Source organism: Triticum urartu, chromosome 7 (assembly GCF_003073215.2).
Source record: "Triticum urartu cultivar G1812 chromosome 7, Tu2.1, whole genome shotgun sequence".
Classification (NCBI taxonomy): Eukaryota; Viridiplantae; Streptophyta; class Magnoliopsida; order Poales; family Poaceae; genus Triticum; species Triticum urartu.
The window spans coordinates 607,179,267-607,193,907 of record NC_053028.1 but is presented as its reverse complement, the minus strand read 5'-3'; the positions used below and the strand labels follow the sequence as shown (position 1 = coordinate 607,193,907).

The 14,641-nt window shown below is 49.6% G+C and overlaps 1 protein-coding gene across 1 annotated transcript; it reads left to right on the top strand.

Moving 5' to 3' along the window:
• The first annotated feature begins 10,406 nt into the window (after window positions 1–10,406).
• Window positions 10,407–13,935, top strand: LOC125518705. The gene is made up of 7 exons (XM_048683533.1): window positions 10,407–10,815; window positions 10,940–11,057; window positions 11,150–11,209; window positions 11,708–11,761; window positions 11,844–12,491; window positions 13,223–13,326; window positions 13,531–13,935. Exons 1-5 carry the CDS (start codon window positions 10,598–10,600, stop codon window positions 11,997–11,999), a joined length of 606 nt encoding a protein of 201 aa, XP_048539490.1. The 5' UTR covers window positions 10,407–10,597; the 3' UTR covers window positions 12,000–12,491; window positions 13,223–13,326; window positions 13,531–13,935.
• Window positions 13,936–14,641: the final 706 nt, after the last annotated feature.

The following is a 14,641-nucleotide window of genomic DNA, read 5'->3' as shown; positions in this document are numbered from 1 at the left end:
AAGATCAGCGGTCGAGCGACTACGAACAGAAGCTAAGTTGCACTGAACCCTTATTTGTTCTATCCTTCTTATATGAGGTTATTCCCCCCGCGGAGATGTCACGCCTTTGTATGAGAAACCTGCACGCCAGGGGGCTCTCCCACGATCGGCAACACCCTTGCCCTGTTTCGAGTCCGCTCAACAGCTCAATCGGCTGCGTCGAGAATGGCAGAGTAGCCTTCCGCGATCAACAACGCTCTCGATTCTGACTCGACTCAAGCTCGATAGTTCGAGCGGCCACGTTCAGAACGGAAAGGTGGCTCGTCCGGCAGCACGCGTACCCAGCAGGCCCATGGGGATCCGTCCCCAAAACGCTGCTAGGGGCTTCCACGCCGGCGAGCCTACCCAATCGGCGTAGGGCGCGCATACAAAGAGGAATTGAAAGGGGAAATAACGTGCATGAAATTAAAAAGTACTGCAAAGTTATATTACATCACATCATTGCTGCGGTTCTAACTAAAGATGAAATTTGTCTTGGTCGTGAACCTGCAGCGGCGGTGAAGAACGGGATGCCTAATCCCGGCGCTGGCCTTCCACCCTCTTGATTTCGTCGATGCTGTTGATGACGGGCTTGATGCACTCCTTGAGCACCGTGAGGTCAATACCATCCGGCAAGCTATCCATCGCGGCACCGAAGTCGAGGTCGGGATTCCAGTACGCCATCTTGGTGAGGACCTTGGTCATGACCCCCCGGCAAAGTCGCCGGGCTTCCCCGGCCAACGTGGCCGCTCGGTTGGAGTGAAGATAAGCCAAGGCTCCGAGGACGCCCTCGAAGAACAGGGTTAGCTTGGTGTTGACGGTCCCGCTACGCTCAGGGGCGTACCTCACGTTTGGCATCCCCATGGTGGCCAACTGCGAGGTGACCCTGCCGGCGACCTCCTCCAGACGGCTGATCCATCTGTTCTCGCCCGCCACATAATCCTGATGGGAGGCGGCCTCGTTCGCACGCAGCTACTTCTCCTCCTCCAGACTCCTGGTCAAGGTCTCCTCCCGAGCCCTGCTCTCCGACAACATCTTCTCGAGATCCTCCAGCTTCAGCTTGAGATCTCTAACGGAGTTTTGCGCTTCGGAGAGCTCCCCAGCCCTGCTGATGACCGCTCCTTGCGCCTCCACCAAGGCGCTGTTGAGCGTACTCTTTTCATTGGACAGCTTGAGGGCCTGCTCCTTCAGCTCGTCCTGCGCCACCTCCAACTCCCTCACTTTACCGGCATGGGCCAGAGCCTGGGCATCGAGTGCCTCCTTGTGCCTCTGCTCCAGCTCGCGAGTCCGCCGCGCGACAAGGGCCTCGAGCTCCTCATCCTTGCCGCGGAGCGCTGCGGCAAGCTTCGCCTCACGCACGGTGAGGTCCTCTTCCTGGGAATCCAGTGCGGCTTGATGTTGATTCCGGACGGCCTCGGCCGCGGAAGCCAAGTTCGCCGCCTCTTCCTAGGCCTTCTCGATGTCAGCCATCTTCATGGTGAGCTCGACATTGCGCTTTGGCCAATTCCTCCTGAAGGGCCCTCTGCTCCTCGCGAGTCTGGTGGAACTAGGTCTGCGTCTCAGCAACGCGCGCCTTGAAATCCACCTCCGCCTGGTCCACCGTTGCCGTCCTGGACTTAACCTTGTCCAGACGGACACGGTAGATCGCCTGGAGTTTTCGGAAGTTGGCCCCCATAGCGCGGAAAAGCTGCTCTTCTGGAGAACCATCACCGCCAACGCCCGGCTCATCGACAACCTCAAGCCCGGTGGCGGCAAGCACCTCGCCGTCAAAGACTTCCCCTTCGGCAGGCGCCCGAGAACTTGACGCCCCTGGGAGATGGACGAAAAGATCGTCGCCCACCTTCAGGTACTTGCCAGGGCCCGAGGTTGAGGAGGAGGGAGGCTGATCATCAGCCACCTCTTCCTCGGCAGTGGCCTTGCCGGCTTCCTCGGTAGGCCCACCGTTGGCGCCCTCGGCAGAAGCCTCGCCGGTCGCCTTGGCGGCCCCCGTAGCGGTGTCCTCGGCAGCATCCTTGGCGGCCTCATCAGCGGCGGCCTCCTCAGCAATGTTCCCAGCAACAGTATCCACGTCCTCCATACCTATTGATGGAGGGCCTGGGTAGTAATGGGAGCATTGAAGTCAAGAAAAAGAATAAGAGAAAAACAGAGACAGAGGACAGGCGACTCACCAGTGCCAGGCTATGAAGCAGAAGTCCCCTCCCCGCCAGCATCCGGCGCTGTGGCAGAGTCACCAGCGCCCAAGTTCCCCTCTTCCTCCATGGGTGTGGGCTCCGTGCTTGGTGCCCTTGCTGTCGGGTTTCGTAGTAATTTCAAAAAAATTCCTACGCACACGCAAGATCATGGTGATGCAAAGCAACGAGAGGAGAGAGTGTTGTCTACGTACCCTCGCAGACCGACTGCGGAAGCGTTGATACAACGTAGAGGAAGTAGTCGTACGTCTTCACGATCCAACCGATCAAGTACCGAAACTACAGCACCTCCGAGTTCGAGCACACGTTCAGCTCGATGACGATCCCCGGACTCCGATCCAGCAAAGTGTCGGGGAAGAGTTCCGTCAGCACGACGGCGTGGTGACGATCTTGATGCACTACAGCAGCAGGGCTTCGCCTAAACTCCGCTACAGTATTATCGAGGAATATGGTGGCTGGGGGCACCGCACACGGCTAAGGAACGATCACGAGGATCAACTTCCATGTTCTAGGGTGCCTCTGCCTCAGTATATAAAGGACTAGAGGGGGGAGGCTGGCCGGCCAAGGTGTGGCGCGCCAGGAGAGTCCTACTCCCTCTGGGAGTAGGATTCCCCCCCCCCCAATCCTAGTTGGAATAGGATTCGCGGAGGGGGAAAAGAGAGAGGGGGGGCCGGCCACCTCTCCTAGTCCTAATAGGACTAGGGGAAGGGGGAGGCGCGCAGCCCATGTAGGGCTGCCTCTTCTCTTTTCCACTAAGGCCCATCATGGCCCATTTAGCTCCCGGGGGGGTTCCGGTAACCTTCCCGGTACTCCGGTAAAATCCCGATTTCACCCGGAACACTTTCGATATCCAAACATAGGCTTCCAATATATCAATCTTTACGTCTCGACCATTTCGAGACTCCTCGTCATGTCCGTGATCACATCCGGGACTCCGAACAACCTTCGGTACATCAAAATGCCTAAACTCATAATATAACTGTCATCGTAACCTTAAGCGTGCGGACCCTACGGGTTCGAGAACAATGTAGACATGACCGAGACATGTCTCCGGTCAATAACCAATAGCGGGACCTGGATGCCCATATTGGCTCCTACATATTCTACGAAGATCTTTATCGGTCAGACCGCATAACAACATACGTTGTTCCCTTTGTCATCGGTATGTTACTTGCCCGAGGTTCGATCGTCGGTATCCCATACCTAGTTCAATCTCGTTGCCGGCAAGTCTCTTTACTCGTTCCGTAATACATCATCTCGCAACTAACTCATTAGTTGCAATGCTTGCAAGGCTTATGTGATGTGCATTACCGAGAGGGCCCAGAGATACCTCTCCGACAATCGGAGTGACAAATCCTAATCTCGAAATACGCCAACCCAACATCTACCTTTGGAGACACCTGTAATGCTCCTTTATAATCACCCAGTTACGTTGTGACGTTTGGTAGCACCCAAAGTGTTCCTCCGGCAAACGGGAGTTGCATAATCTCATAGTCATAGGAACATGTATAAGTCATGAAGAAAGCAATAGCAACATACTAAACGATCGGGTGCTAAGCTAATGGAATGGGTCATGTCAATCAGATCATTCAACTAATGATGTGACCTCGTTAATCAAATAACAACTCTTTATCTATGGTTAGGAAACATAACCATCTTTGATTAACGAGCTAGTCAAGTAGAGGCATACTAGTGACACTCTGTTTGTCTATGTATTCACACATGTATTATGTTTCCGGTTAATACAATTCTAGCATGAATAATAAACATTTATCATGAAATAAGGAAATAAATAATAACTTTATTATTGCCTCTAGGGCATATTTCCTTCACTTGCCGGGGACGCCCCTCGCGGCGGCGTAGTCGATGGGGGTGGTGTGTTGAGGGTACCCCTCTGCGGCTCCTCCTGCTGCCGCTCCCCTCATGCAAACCCGGCAAGGTCAACACCATAGCATCGAACGCCTACCACATGTCGAGTAAGAGGAGGATGACGAACTTACGCTGGGGGCTGTGTCGGGGGCTGCTGTCCGGGCTGCTCAACACCACCAGTGGCGTCTTTGAAGCCCCAGCTGGGGGCTGACTGCTCGCCGAGGCCTTCGCCCTCTTCACCCTCTGGGCCAACGTCTCTGCATCCCTGCAAAAGCAAAAACGGATCAAGATAAGTGACTTGATTTAGGGGAATGGAAATGGCAGTAAGGGACGGAGTACTTACTCGTCATCTATCTCCTCTTCCTCTGCCACTTTCCTTTTCCTCTTCAGGCTGAGAGGCCCGAGATCAAAAGTGACCTCCGCGTCAACATCCGAGTCGACATCTGCCGGAGGAGGTGAAGACGACGGGGTTTGTGCGCACCCAGATGAGGAAGGGGCTGTTGTCTTCTTCTTCTCAGTGGCCTTCGTCAGCCTCCTGGCTGCCGTGGCCCTCGTGTGGCGCCCAGACCCCTCCAGGGTCAATTGAGGCCGCGTAGCCCTGCCGGGCCGAACCGGCTCGCCGGAGTCAGCCCGCCGCAAGACTCGCCCTCTTCCCCTGGTTGGCGTCGAGCCCGCCGCCACGTCCTCCTCCGACGACGACTCGTCGGCCGCGTCTTCGACGAGCGGAGCTTCAGTGTCGGCGCTGCTGACCTCCCCGGAGGCCGCCGCCCACCGGGCGAGCTCCTCTTCCTCCGCAGCCGTTGCGGCCTTGTCCTCCTCACCCCCGGCGCTGTCGGCCTCCATGGCAAGCTGTGCCTCCCTCGCCCTAGTGGCGATGTAGTCCAGTTCTGCCTGGGTGGTGTCCATGATAAGCCACCGCTCGGCGTCAGCATTGACATACACCTCGATCAGGGTGTCAAAGAATTGCTGCACATCAGCATCCTTCGGCTCCTTCCAGCTCGGGACAGGGCCGTGCGCGTTATAGTCCGGCATCATGGCGATGATCTCGGACCGACGTGAATTGTTGCACAACGGGACCACCCCCGTTGGCAACTTGAAAAACAGCCCCTTGATGGCCTTGCCAACCTTTGCGGCAGCCCTCGCGGCCTTGCCGGCCCGTTCGACCTCGCCGTCGCGACCCACATCAAGCTGGAAAAGCCGCTGGCAGAAGTGGGCATGCGCCAGCACTGTGAAGTTGTGATCGAGGCCGGGACGGAGTCGCATAATGTCAGCCGGGTTCGTAAAGAGCCAAGCTGGCCTCCCCTCATTGTGCAACGGGGCGATCCGGCGGCGAATGAAGTCCGCCCTGATCATCTCAAGGGTGAGTCCGGCTCAGGTGAGCCGGAGAATCCTGGTGGTGGCGACAGTGAGCCTCCCGTTGGCGGCGTCGGCATCGCTCCAATCGCTGCCACAGACCGGCGGCACTCGGCGGACCTTGCAGAATTCCGGCGGGTTTTCATCCTCAATCCAGCACCACCGGCCACGCCATTCCTCCCACCTCTCCTTAACGGCACCGTCTGGGTACGCCTCCTTGGATCTTGGGATCCAGGTGACGCAACCAGAGACGGCACCTCCCGGCTGGATCCGAGGGAAAAAGTAATGGCGGAAGAGCGCCGTGTTGGACTGCACCCCGGCAAAGCCTTCGCAAAGATGCGCGAAGAAAGCCATGCACGCCACCGCATTCGGAGTAAAATCCAAGAGGCGAAAGCCGAAGATGTGCATAATGTCGCAGAAGAAATCGGAGAAAGGGGGGCATAACCCACAAGAAAGATAATCAACGAAAAAGGGATACCGATTTGGAGCAGGATCGGCACAAGCAGCAGGAATGACGCGCGTCGCCGGGTGGCCCGAATTTTCTCCCCCCGTCTTCGCTCCCCATAGGGGCCTGAAGGAGGCCCGGAGCTCTTGAACATCAACCGTCAAGGGGAAGAAAAAGGCGGACTTCGTCTGGTCCCCCGACAGCACGCTCTCCGGCGGCTCCACAGTCCCAGCGCCCTTAGCCACCCCCTTGCCCTTGATGGATTTGGGCGCCATGGCGACCAAGAAGTTTGGAGGGCTGAGGAAGGGGGATGGCGAAGCAACGATGGCGGGCGACGGCGAAAGCTTAGGAAGGAAGGAAGAGAGGAAACGGCGGCTCTGAGATTGGAAAAGGCACGAGGAAAGAGGAGAAAGTGAGCAGCGCGCCCGCGGTTATTCCTTTCTTATGGGGGAAAACACGGACCGCCTCCTTTCACATTAACTGTGGTGTGACGCATGCCCGTGGGAACCAACCCCACGCATGCAGCCCACGTCACACGCACCTCCCCACATCGCGCAACGCGCGGGAGTCGTGGGAAGCGCAGCACGCGAAGAATCTTACCGCGATAAAAACCGCCCCGCCTGCCCGCGCACCGTTTTTGGGCCTAGCCCAAACAACGCGCTGCGCTTATGTGTGGACCAGGCCCGGGGGCTCCTGTCGGTGCACAAAAAGAGGGGTACACTTTTTGTACCCCTATAACTGTGCACGGGCAGTCTGAGCCACGGGCACCACCACACCAAGCAAGGCAAGGGAGGTGAGCCAGGGTAAGACCGAAGCTCAAGAGAACTAGAACGACGCCAAGGCCAAGACCACGAAGAGCAAAGGGGACGAAGCAAACTCCCCTGGCAAGATCCTTGCCGGGAGACAGTTCTAGCAACCCCGGCAAGACCCTTGCCGCGGCGACTCGTCCCGCGCCTACGGAGCAAGTCACCCTTGAGTCCACTGCCCCCAAAGGGCAAGGATTCAGGAGACATCCCCGTGGCGGCATGCAGATCTTCGTGAAGACATTCAAGATCAGACACGCACTAAGGAGATGACAACCCTTGGCGGGATCCCAGCCGAGGAAGACCACAAGGCCCCCGGCAAGCGCCTTGCCGGGGATGACAGCAGGCGCCTCGGCAAGACCCTTGCCAGGGCCCCGACAAGGCCCTTACCGAGGACACCCGCAGGGCCACCATCAGGCCCATGCCGACCAAACCTCCACCACCGCATGCATGCAGCTGCCGACCCAACCAGCTGGGCAGGCACTTGCGTGGCGGCATGCAGATCTTCGTGAAGACCCACCACTGCGCCACCTCAGCTGTCTGCCTACCTATGTGGCATCTCAGGCATCGCTGGCCAGGGCGCGTGTCGAGACGAGAAGGAGCGGCGACGGACGAGACAGATCTCTCCCCGTCCCCGATAAAGCAAGGACACCTAAGCAAGACGCATTAAATGCACCTTGTCATGTAATGCGAGGGATAACCTCGCATCACTGCACCCTTTCCACCTCCTGTGTGCCACTGTGGTGACCCCTTTTTCTATAAAAGGAGGCCCGAGGCGACCAGGAGAAGGATTCGGCTTTTTGGTGCTCCTCACGCCCCATAGCCAGCTCAAAAACACCAATATACAATCCACCAAAGCAGGAGTAGGGTTTTACGCATCCTTGCGGCCCAAACCTGGATAAACAAACTGTGGGCTACCTGTTAGATCCGCTCTTCCCACGACCCCGCGCCCCGCTAACCGTAGTAGGGATTCTTGTGATCCCATAGGTGTCGCTCCGCACCGACACTCAGCCTCTGCATAATTAAGATGCACATAGCCAATCACCTAAAGTCTTATAAAAAGAAAGAAAAAAACGACAAATGGACGACAGTAGAGTCATGTAGACCGACACTATGCCTATGTCGAAAGGGGTGGTGGACCGATCCGGAGAATATGATGCCACCCATGTTGGGTAAAAACCTTCGTAGCCACCTGCTCCAACCGCGTACACACCGCCTTAAACAACGATTGGTACTCCACTCGTTGTAATGTAGACCACGTATGAAGCGAGTGCGTACAACGGAAAATAACCTGCAAAGGTGAAGCATTTTTGTTATTGAAAATCAAATCATTTCTATATAGGCAAAGCGATCATAATAAGGCATACGCTCCAACAATATTAGCGTTGTATAATAACTGCATAATAACCGCAGAGACACGCATCATCGACTTAGAGCATGTTACTCTAGCTCCCGGCTCTGCCGACACGACGGGCGAAGCCAGGACGAATGCCCTAACTCCACTAAGATGAGATCGAGAAAGCTCGGCCTCGTCTTCTCACACCGGCGCGACCAAGTTATCCAATCAAATTTGTTTTAAAAAATATTGTCTCTAAGACATGTATTTTCATTAGCCGGGCCTCATAATTCCCCAATCAAATATTAGTTCAACTAGTATATATGCCCGTGCGTTGCAACGGGAGACTCCAAGGGACCAACATGTGCTTTACTATGAATTAGGGGTGGCAAGGTCGAGAAACTGGGTCGCAGGACACATGTTACTCATGACAATAACAATGGACCAATTGATAGTAGGGTTATATTCAGGACGGTAGTTCAGAACATGAAACATGATCCCGAGTCAATTGATCTGGGTGAATAACACAAATTCAGATTATTAGTGCATAATAAAATTTATAAAAGTATAATAGGAAGAAATAACATTATTCATTGTCACTAATGATGCAATGGCCTAAATAGATTTTATGCCATGCAACTTGACATCATCGGTCAAACCTAGTACGTGCTTGATACACCATTAATTACTGTTTAGGCTTCTTGATAGTGGAGATTGCTCGAATATGTCTTGTTTTTATATTAGTGAACACTCTAAGAAATACTAATAGGCATGACAAGAGTAATGCAAACATTTTTGTAAATAAAAGCATTAATACAAAGTTTACATGTTTCAAAGAAAGCTAAATTTCATCAGCTTGAAAGTGGGCGGCGTATCTAGATCGAAGTCGAACGTGAAAGCTTCCATCGATATTTGGTCTACTCTGAGTTGTAGACGGATCGCTCGCTCCGCACCATGTCCTAGACGAATCGTTTTTTCAGAGGAAAAAAAATTAAAATCAAAGGTGTTTTTGTAATAACTAAAAGAATACCTAATTATGGCTTCCATGACAGCGGAGAAGGTCATAAGTGACGACGTCCGACCGAGTAGATGCATGCAGCCCGCATCTCGCCCCGCTGTGCATGCTTCCGGCTGCACCATTCCTTCTTCAAGAGCGAAATCCCTCTTCTTTCCTTTTGTTTCAGCAGCAAGATCAAATCTATTTCCTTCTTCAAGACCGAAATCCTTCTTTCCTTCATTCTTTGGATTCAATTCCATTTGCTTCCTTATTTACCTATCCACTCTTTCTTTTTTCTTCTCTGTCATAGACTTGACTTGAAATCCCCTCTCTCCATCCTTATTTCCCTCCCTTATCCTTTCTTATCGGGACAACTTATTATTTCCTTCTTTATTGTTTCCCGAAATTGCTCCTTGATACTCAGGAAACTCGAAGATCTCACCATTTTATTATTAGGTAAAGATATCACCAAGTATTGATCTCGGACACCAGCTCTTGACTCTGTCGACTCTGCGGACACCGGCCCTAACTCCACGGATCCAAGATCACGAAAGCTCGCCCTTGCCTTCTAGCACCGGCCTGACTAGGTCTGACGACCAGGACTCCAGGAGGCCGCGTCCTTCTCAACTCTGACCGCTATCCACTAGAACACCCACTAGAAAATCGGCAACCAAATAATGCGAACCAGAGCTGCGTATGGGCCCCGCTCAATGAGACCCCTCAATGGGTGTGGGTCAAGAAGAGGACAGTCAATGTCGATGTCGATCGGAATGAACGGAAGAAGGGAGGTGGGTGTGCATCCGTGCGGGAGTGGCGTGACTCGTGATGGCCGAGAGATGATGGAACGGAGGAAGAAAATCCTTTGCATAATAGGTAGAGATATTTATTTGATGATCCATGTACATTCGACTTGTATTCTAATAGGGCTAATCATTTTTCAACTCGAACTACTACACTGACACAGACATAAATGTTCGGTGAAATTATTAGTACTAGTCGTCAACCCGTGCATTCGCACGGGGCTAGCCTACAAAGGTGATTTCTAATTAGAATTTTATGTCCCCAATCAATTTAGATTCATCAGGTGCCTTTCTTTGATAAATTATGCTAACAATGGTACAAAATATAATTTGCTGGTAATGTTACAAATTCTACAAAAATTAGCATTTAAAAATTGAATATAAAAATGTCATCTATATCTATACTACTATTAAAAGAGCAAACATAATCTTTTCTAACGCCATACAACAAACTGTATACAGGATAATCAGAACCCTCGGATTAAGTCGACTTAAACATATCCTACTGTCCATATTGCATCAATGATGTATCAATCAGATCAACGTCTGGCATTAAATGTTCTGCCTGGCAGACGCGTGGTCTGCGAACCGCCCTAGCGCTCCGCGTCCCCGCCCGAAACATGTGGATCAATTCCATCCGCATCGGGACCTCCCCACCCGTCAAACAAAAAAAAAAATTCCTCCTCGATCCTTCTTTCGCTGGGCGCAACAATCATGCCGACAGATCCGCGGCTGCTCCACCTCAGGTTCCCCCCATCCTTCTTTCTCTCGGGCGACAGATCCGTTCATGGCGGCGGATCCGCAGCGTCCACGGCCGCTCCACCTCGGGCAGTGCGGATCACGGCCGGCAACCCGATGGAGGCGTAGCGGCTACCGGCGCAGTCTGACTCTCTGCCATGCGCTCCCTCCATGTCTCCTCCTGCGCCTCCGGTGGCCAGACGCCTCTTCCACTCCGGCCGATGTAAGCGCATACCTCTGCCCATGTGCCACGCCCATGGAGCCACGGTGAATAATATGCTGGCCATGTCAAGTTCTAGGAATACCGTCTCTGCATAGGAATCTTTTTTGCAGTCGTGGTTCCTTGCTGTTCTTGGCTGATTCAGATTTCCTTTTTCTTTCTGATTCACAGATGTTTGAAGAAGGGGCTAGAGACAAACTGTCCAATCTGTTGTGACTTCCTATTCACATCAAGCAAGGAAGTTAGAGCTGTTCTTTCTGGTCAGTCCATGCATTCAACTTGCTTGCAGGTATTAGCAAGTAAAATAATAATTTGTTTTTTCTGATAATATATATCTGGCTACTGGCTGTAAAAAATGGTTCTGACAAATGTAAGTCCCAGGCATACACTTTCAGTCACTACACTTGTACTATCTACGGCAAATCCTTCTGGGATATGGCGGTAAGCTGCGTTAGTTTTTACGGCATTGCAAATCTTTGCATTTATGGTACTGAAGTTAATCTTCATCTTGAGTCCCATGATTTGTTTTCCATATCTTAGTGAAAACTATTATTTCTCCTATTTTGCTCTTCATCTCGAGGGCATTTCACTAGCTGATAAGTGATGTTTCATAAAGCATGAAACTGACACATTTTTCGGTACTTTGATACCGGAAGCCTGTACCTCCACCAATCAAATGTTTTATTAATGCAGTTGTATTGTATGATAATTCTCCACGGACAATACAATTCTGATTCCTGACGCCTGAGTGAGATTTTACTTGTGGTCTTGTTATTTAAACTCATTCCTAAGATGCAACATGAAGACTGTTTTGGTATTTGGGGCATGCACGATTGGACATTTTGCTCGAGTCATATAATCATATTGAGTGACTGAATGTAATGCACATAAACTTCAGTGGTATATTGAAAATGGTTTATCCTTTTCTTCTCGAAACAGATAAATGTTGGATCAGCTGACCCTGTCATTATCTCATTCCACCCCAACACCACGGTATAGCTTTTCTTCTGTGATCATCGCTGATATTCCAAACTGCAGGGGCACCCTCATCATTGGCGGATTTTATATTTCTCAGGTCAGACGGTGTGCAGCCACACCTGGTCACCATCGAGTTTCAGGTAACCACGACAAGTCAACGATCTTCCATTGCCTTCCGCTCAATTTTGTTTGGATGGTGCGTGATTCCTTTCATCGAGTCTTCAATAAACCAAAGAGTTACCAGAGTAGTTAATTAGGAGCCTAATCATGTGCAAACTATTGTGCATCAAGTCTTCAATAAAAACAGAGCAGTTTCTACATGCAAGACGTATCAAAATAGTATGCTAATACTTGAATACCATGTGACTAGATCGATTTCCAAGCAGACTCGATCGAATCATCGTATATGGTGTGTTTGTTGCGTCAAGTAGTGACGGAGAGCAAGCGAGGCGAGAGAGCGAGTCACAGCGCGCTTTTACCTGTTATTATATAACGCACATTGATTAGTTCGGTTGTATCTGGGCATGCTTTTAGACTTAAAGTCGATCTTGATTTCCTCCTGCCACCTGTATGAGGGTATCCATTCGAAACACATATCTAATCTTCTATGTGTGGGATCCTTTTTCTGTTCTGAATTTGTTGTTGGGGCGAGCTTGTTACTCTCTACATGGATTTCAAGCTGGATGAGAGCTACACGCCGAGCAAGATCTCCATCTGGACCGGCGACGGCTTCCAGAATCTCAAGGTAATTTCTCTTTTGAGAAGATAGCAGCGAGGTGCCCACTAAGAGCACACACGTATCTCTGAATTATAAGTTATGATCTGTGCTCTATGGTGAGAGCACATAGCAACTGTTTTTCGAGTGAGCTGTAGTTTAATCAAATGCATTTGGTATTAATTCATGTTGTCTTCTTAGTACTGTAAAGTGCAACATGATCACGTCATGTATCTCTACTAATTGTTGTACGCTAACTAAGTTGAATATAGTGCATTGTTATGTGGGTACGGAACCTTATGAATTGATGCATTGAAATTAATTGTAAGAACACTTCTTGACGGGAAAACGAGAACTACCAGCATCTTATGGCTATTCATCAAATAATAGTACAACAGCCAATGTGTATGTGGTGGTCTAAACCAAATGTTAGGCACAAAATGAGGATTATGTGCATAGTTGGTCCCTCAACTAACACGAGGGAGATTATCTAGGATGTTGCTGAGGATGGCATCAATGTGGCTCGGCTAATATGTCACATGGAGACCATGCATCACACCAGAAAGTTATTGAGTTGGTGAAAGAGTTGAGACCATGCTTGTAGACTCTTATGGAGGAGTCAATTATATGTCTGGCATGCCCATGCAAGCACATGATTTTGCTCTATCAATAAATATTGTAATTAAACCTTTTTATGCCACCCTTCTTTCATCATATTCCAACTTATTTGCTCTGATATAAGCTAGATTTAACATCTTCAGGCCCAGAAATTAGGATTCAAGATTTGCCTCATTGAAAACCGGTCAGGAGTTCATGTTCACAATCAAGCAGTGACCCCTTCTACTACTTGAGGGATTCAGCAAAGGTACTTCTAGTTTCTGTCCTAACAAGAAATTAGTGAAAAAAGATACCTCTCATTCAGGTATTTTCTATAAATGCACATTTATTTATAACAATAGCACCAGGATGAATGTTTGTTACTCATGATATTTTTAATTCCGTTAACCTCTTGAATAAAGATTATTGAAATTTGACTTCTAAAGTTGTGCCACTGCTTGTGCTGAACCAGACCATCAACGGTACAGTCAAAGTTGAACATGAAAACAAGGCGCTCTGCCAGTGTGCGTGCATGATCCAATAGCATGTGTTTAATAGTAGCCACTATGATGTGAAATACTAGCAGCTTCCTCCATTTATGCCAGTATTTGATATACTTACCAAAGTTTAAGGGCGCCAATCTTAAGAAGACATCCCGGTTTGTGAGAAAATTTCTTACGCGTATTAGACAAAAGATGTATCTAATTTTCCTTAGGTTGCATTGCAACACATCAGTTTCTGCTATTGGTTCTTTTACCATAAAATTTGTAAGGTCCCTTATGTTTGATTTATTGTATAAATCATTTGAGACATGCCCTGCATGCATGATTACTCACTATATTTATGTTCATCTGATATTATGTTCATGAATCATTTACATTATTTACGAGTTGATGTTAAAAATGCATATTGTTGTACATCAATTTTCTTTTCTTTTTTATGCCTTGTTCTATTTTCCAGAATTTATAGAATTCAAATTTAAACTTTATACTCACATGAATTTTATGTGTATTGGCGGAGACGTGCGTTGCACGTGCATGCTTACTAGTTTAGGGATAAAGAGGCGGGTGGAGTAATTTATTATCTCCTCTGAAGCTTTCGAGGGATCGGTTATGTGCGGTTTAAAGGAGAAAACATAAAATTTTGCTCCTCTAAAGCATTATAAGATATAGGTTAGAGAGGCCCTAAGACACATGCACCTCCTCTCATTTATGTATTTTACATCCTTTATTCGTCTCACCTTCTTCAAACAAATGTACACACATCTCATGATGGCAGCCAGGGCAGGAGTAGCTGAGCATTGAGAGCCAATAATGTACTTGATAGCCAGCACCGTGTGGCTGCCTGTATCTCCAGATTAATTAGCACTCTGGAGTGTTGCATAGATAGATATACCCATAGGTGTTGGATTTCACTTTTCAATTAAAAGATTTGTACTCATGTTTAAAAATGTTCACACACACGCACATATATCGATATTTCGATGTATTTTTCCAATAAATGTTATTATATTTTTCAAATGGATAAGGGAAAATAAGAAGAAGAAAAATAAAACAAATAAAAGAAAAGAAAGCAAGAAGATA

Bases quoted from the DNA above. Each gene is read 5' to 3' on its own strand.
- LOC125518705 (XM_048683533.1), top strand. From the start codon at position 10,598: ATGGCGGCGGATCCGCAGCGTCCACGGCCGCTCCACCTCGGGCAGTGC. The intron at 10,816-10,939 runs GTGAATAATATG...TCTGATTCACAG, and splicing joins GCCACGCCCATGGAGCCACG to ATGTTTGAAGAAGGGGCTAG. The intron at 11,058-11,149 runs GTATTAGCAAGT...TGTAAGTCCCAG, and splicing joins TGCATTCAACTTGCTTGCAG to GCATACACTTTCAGTCACTA.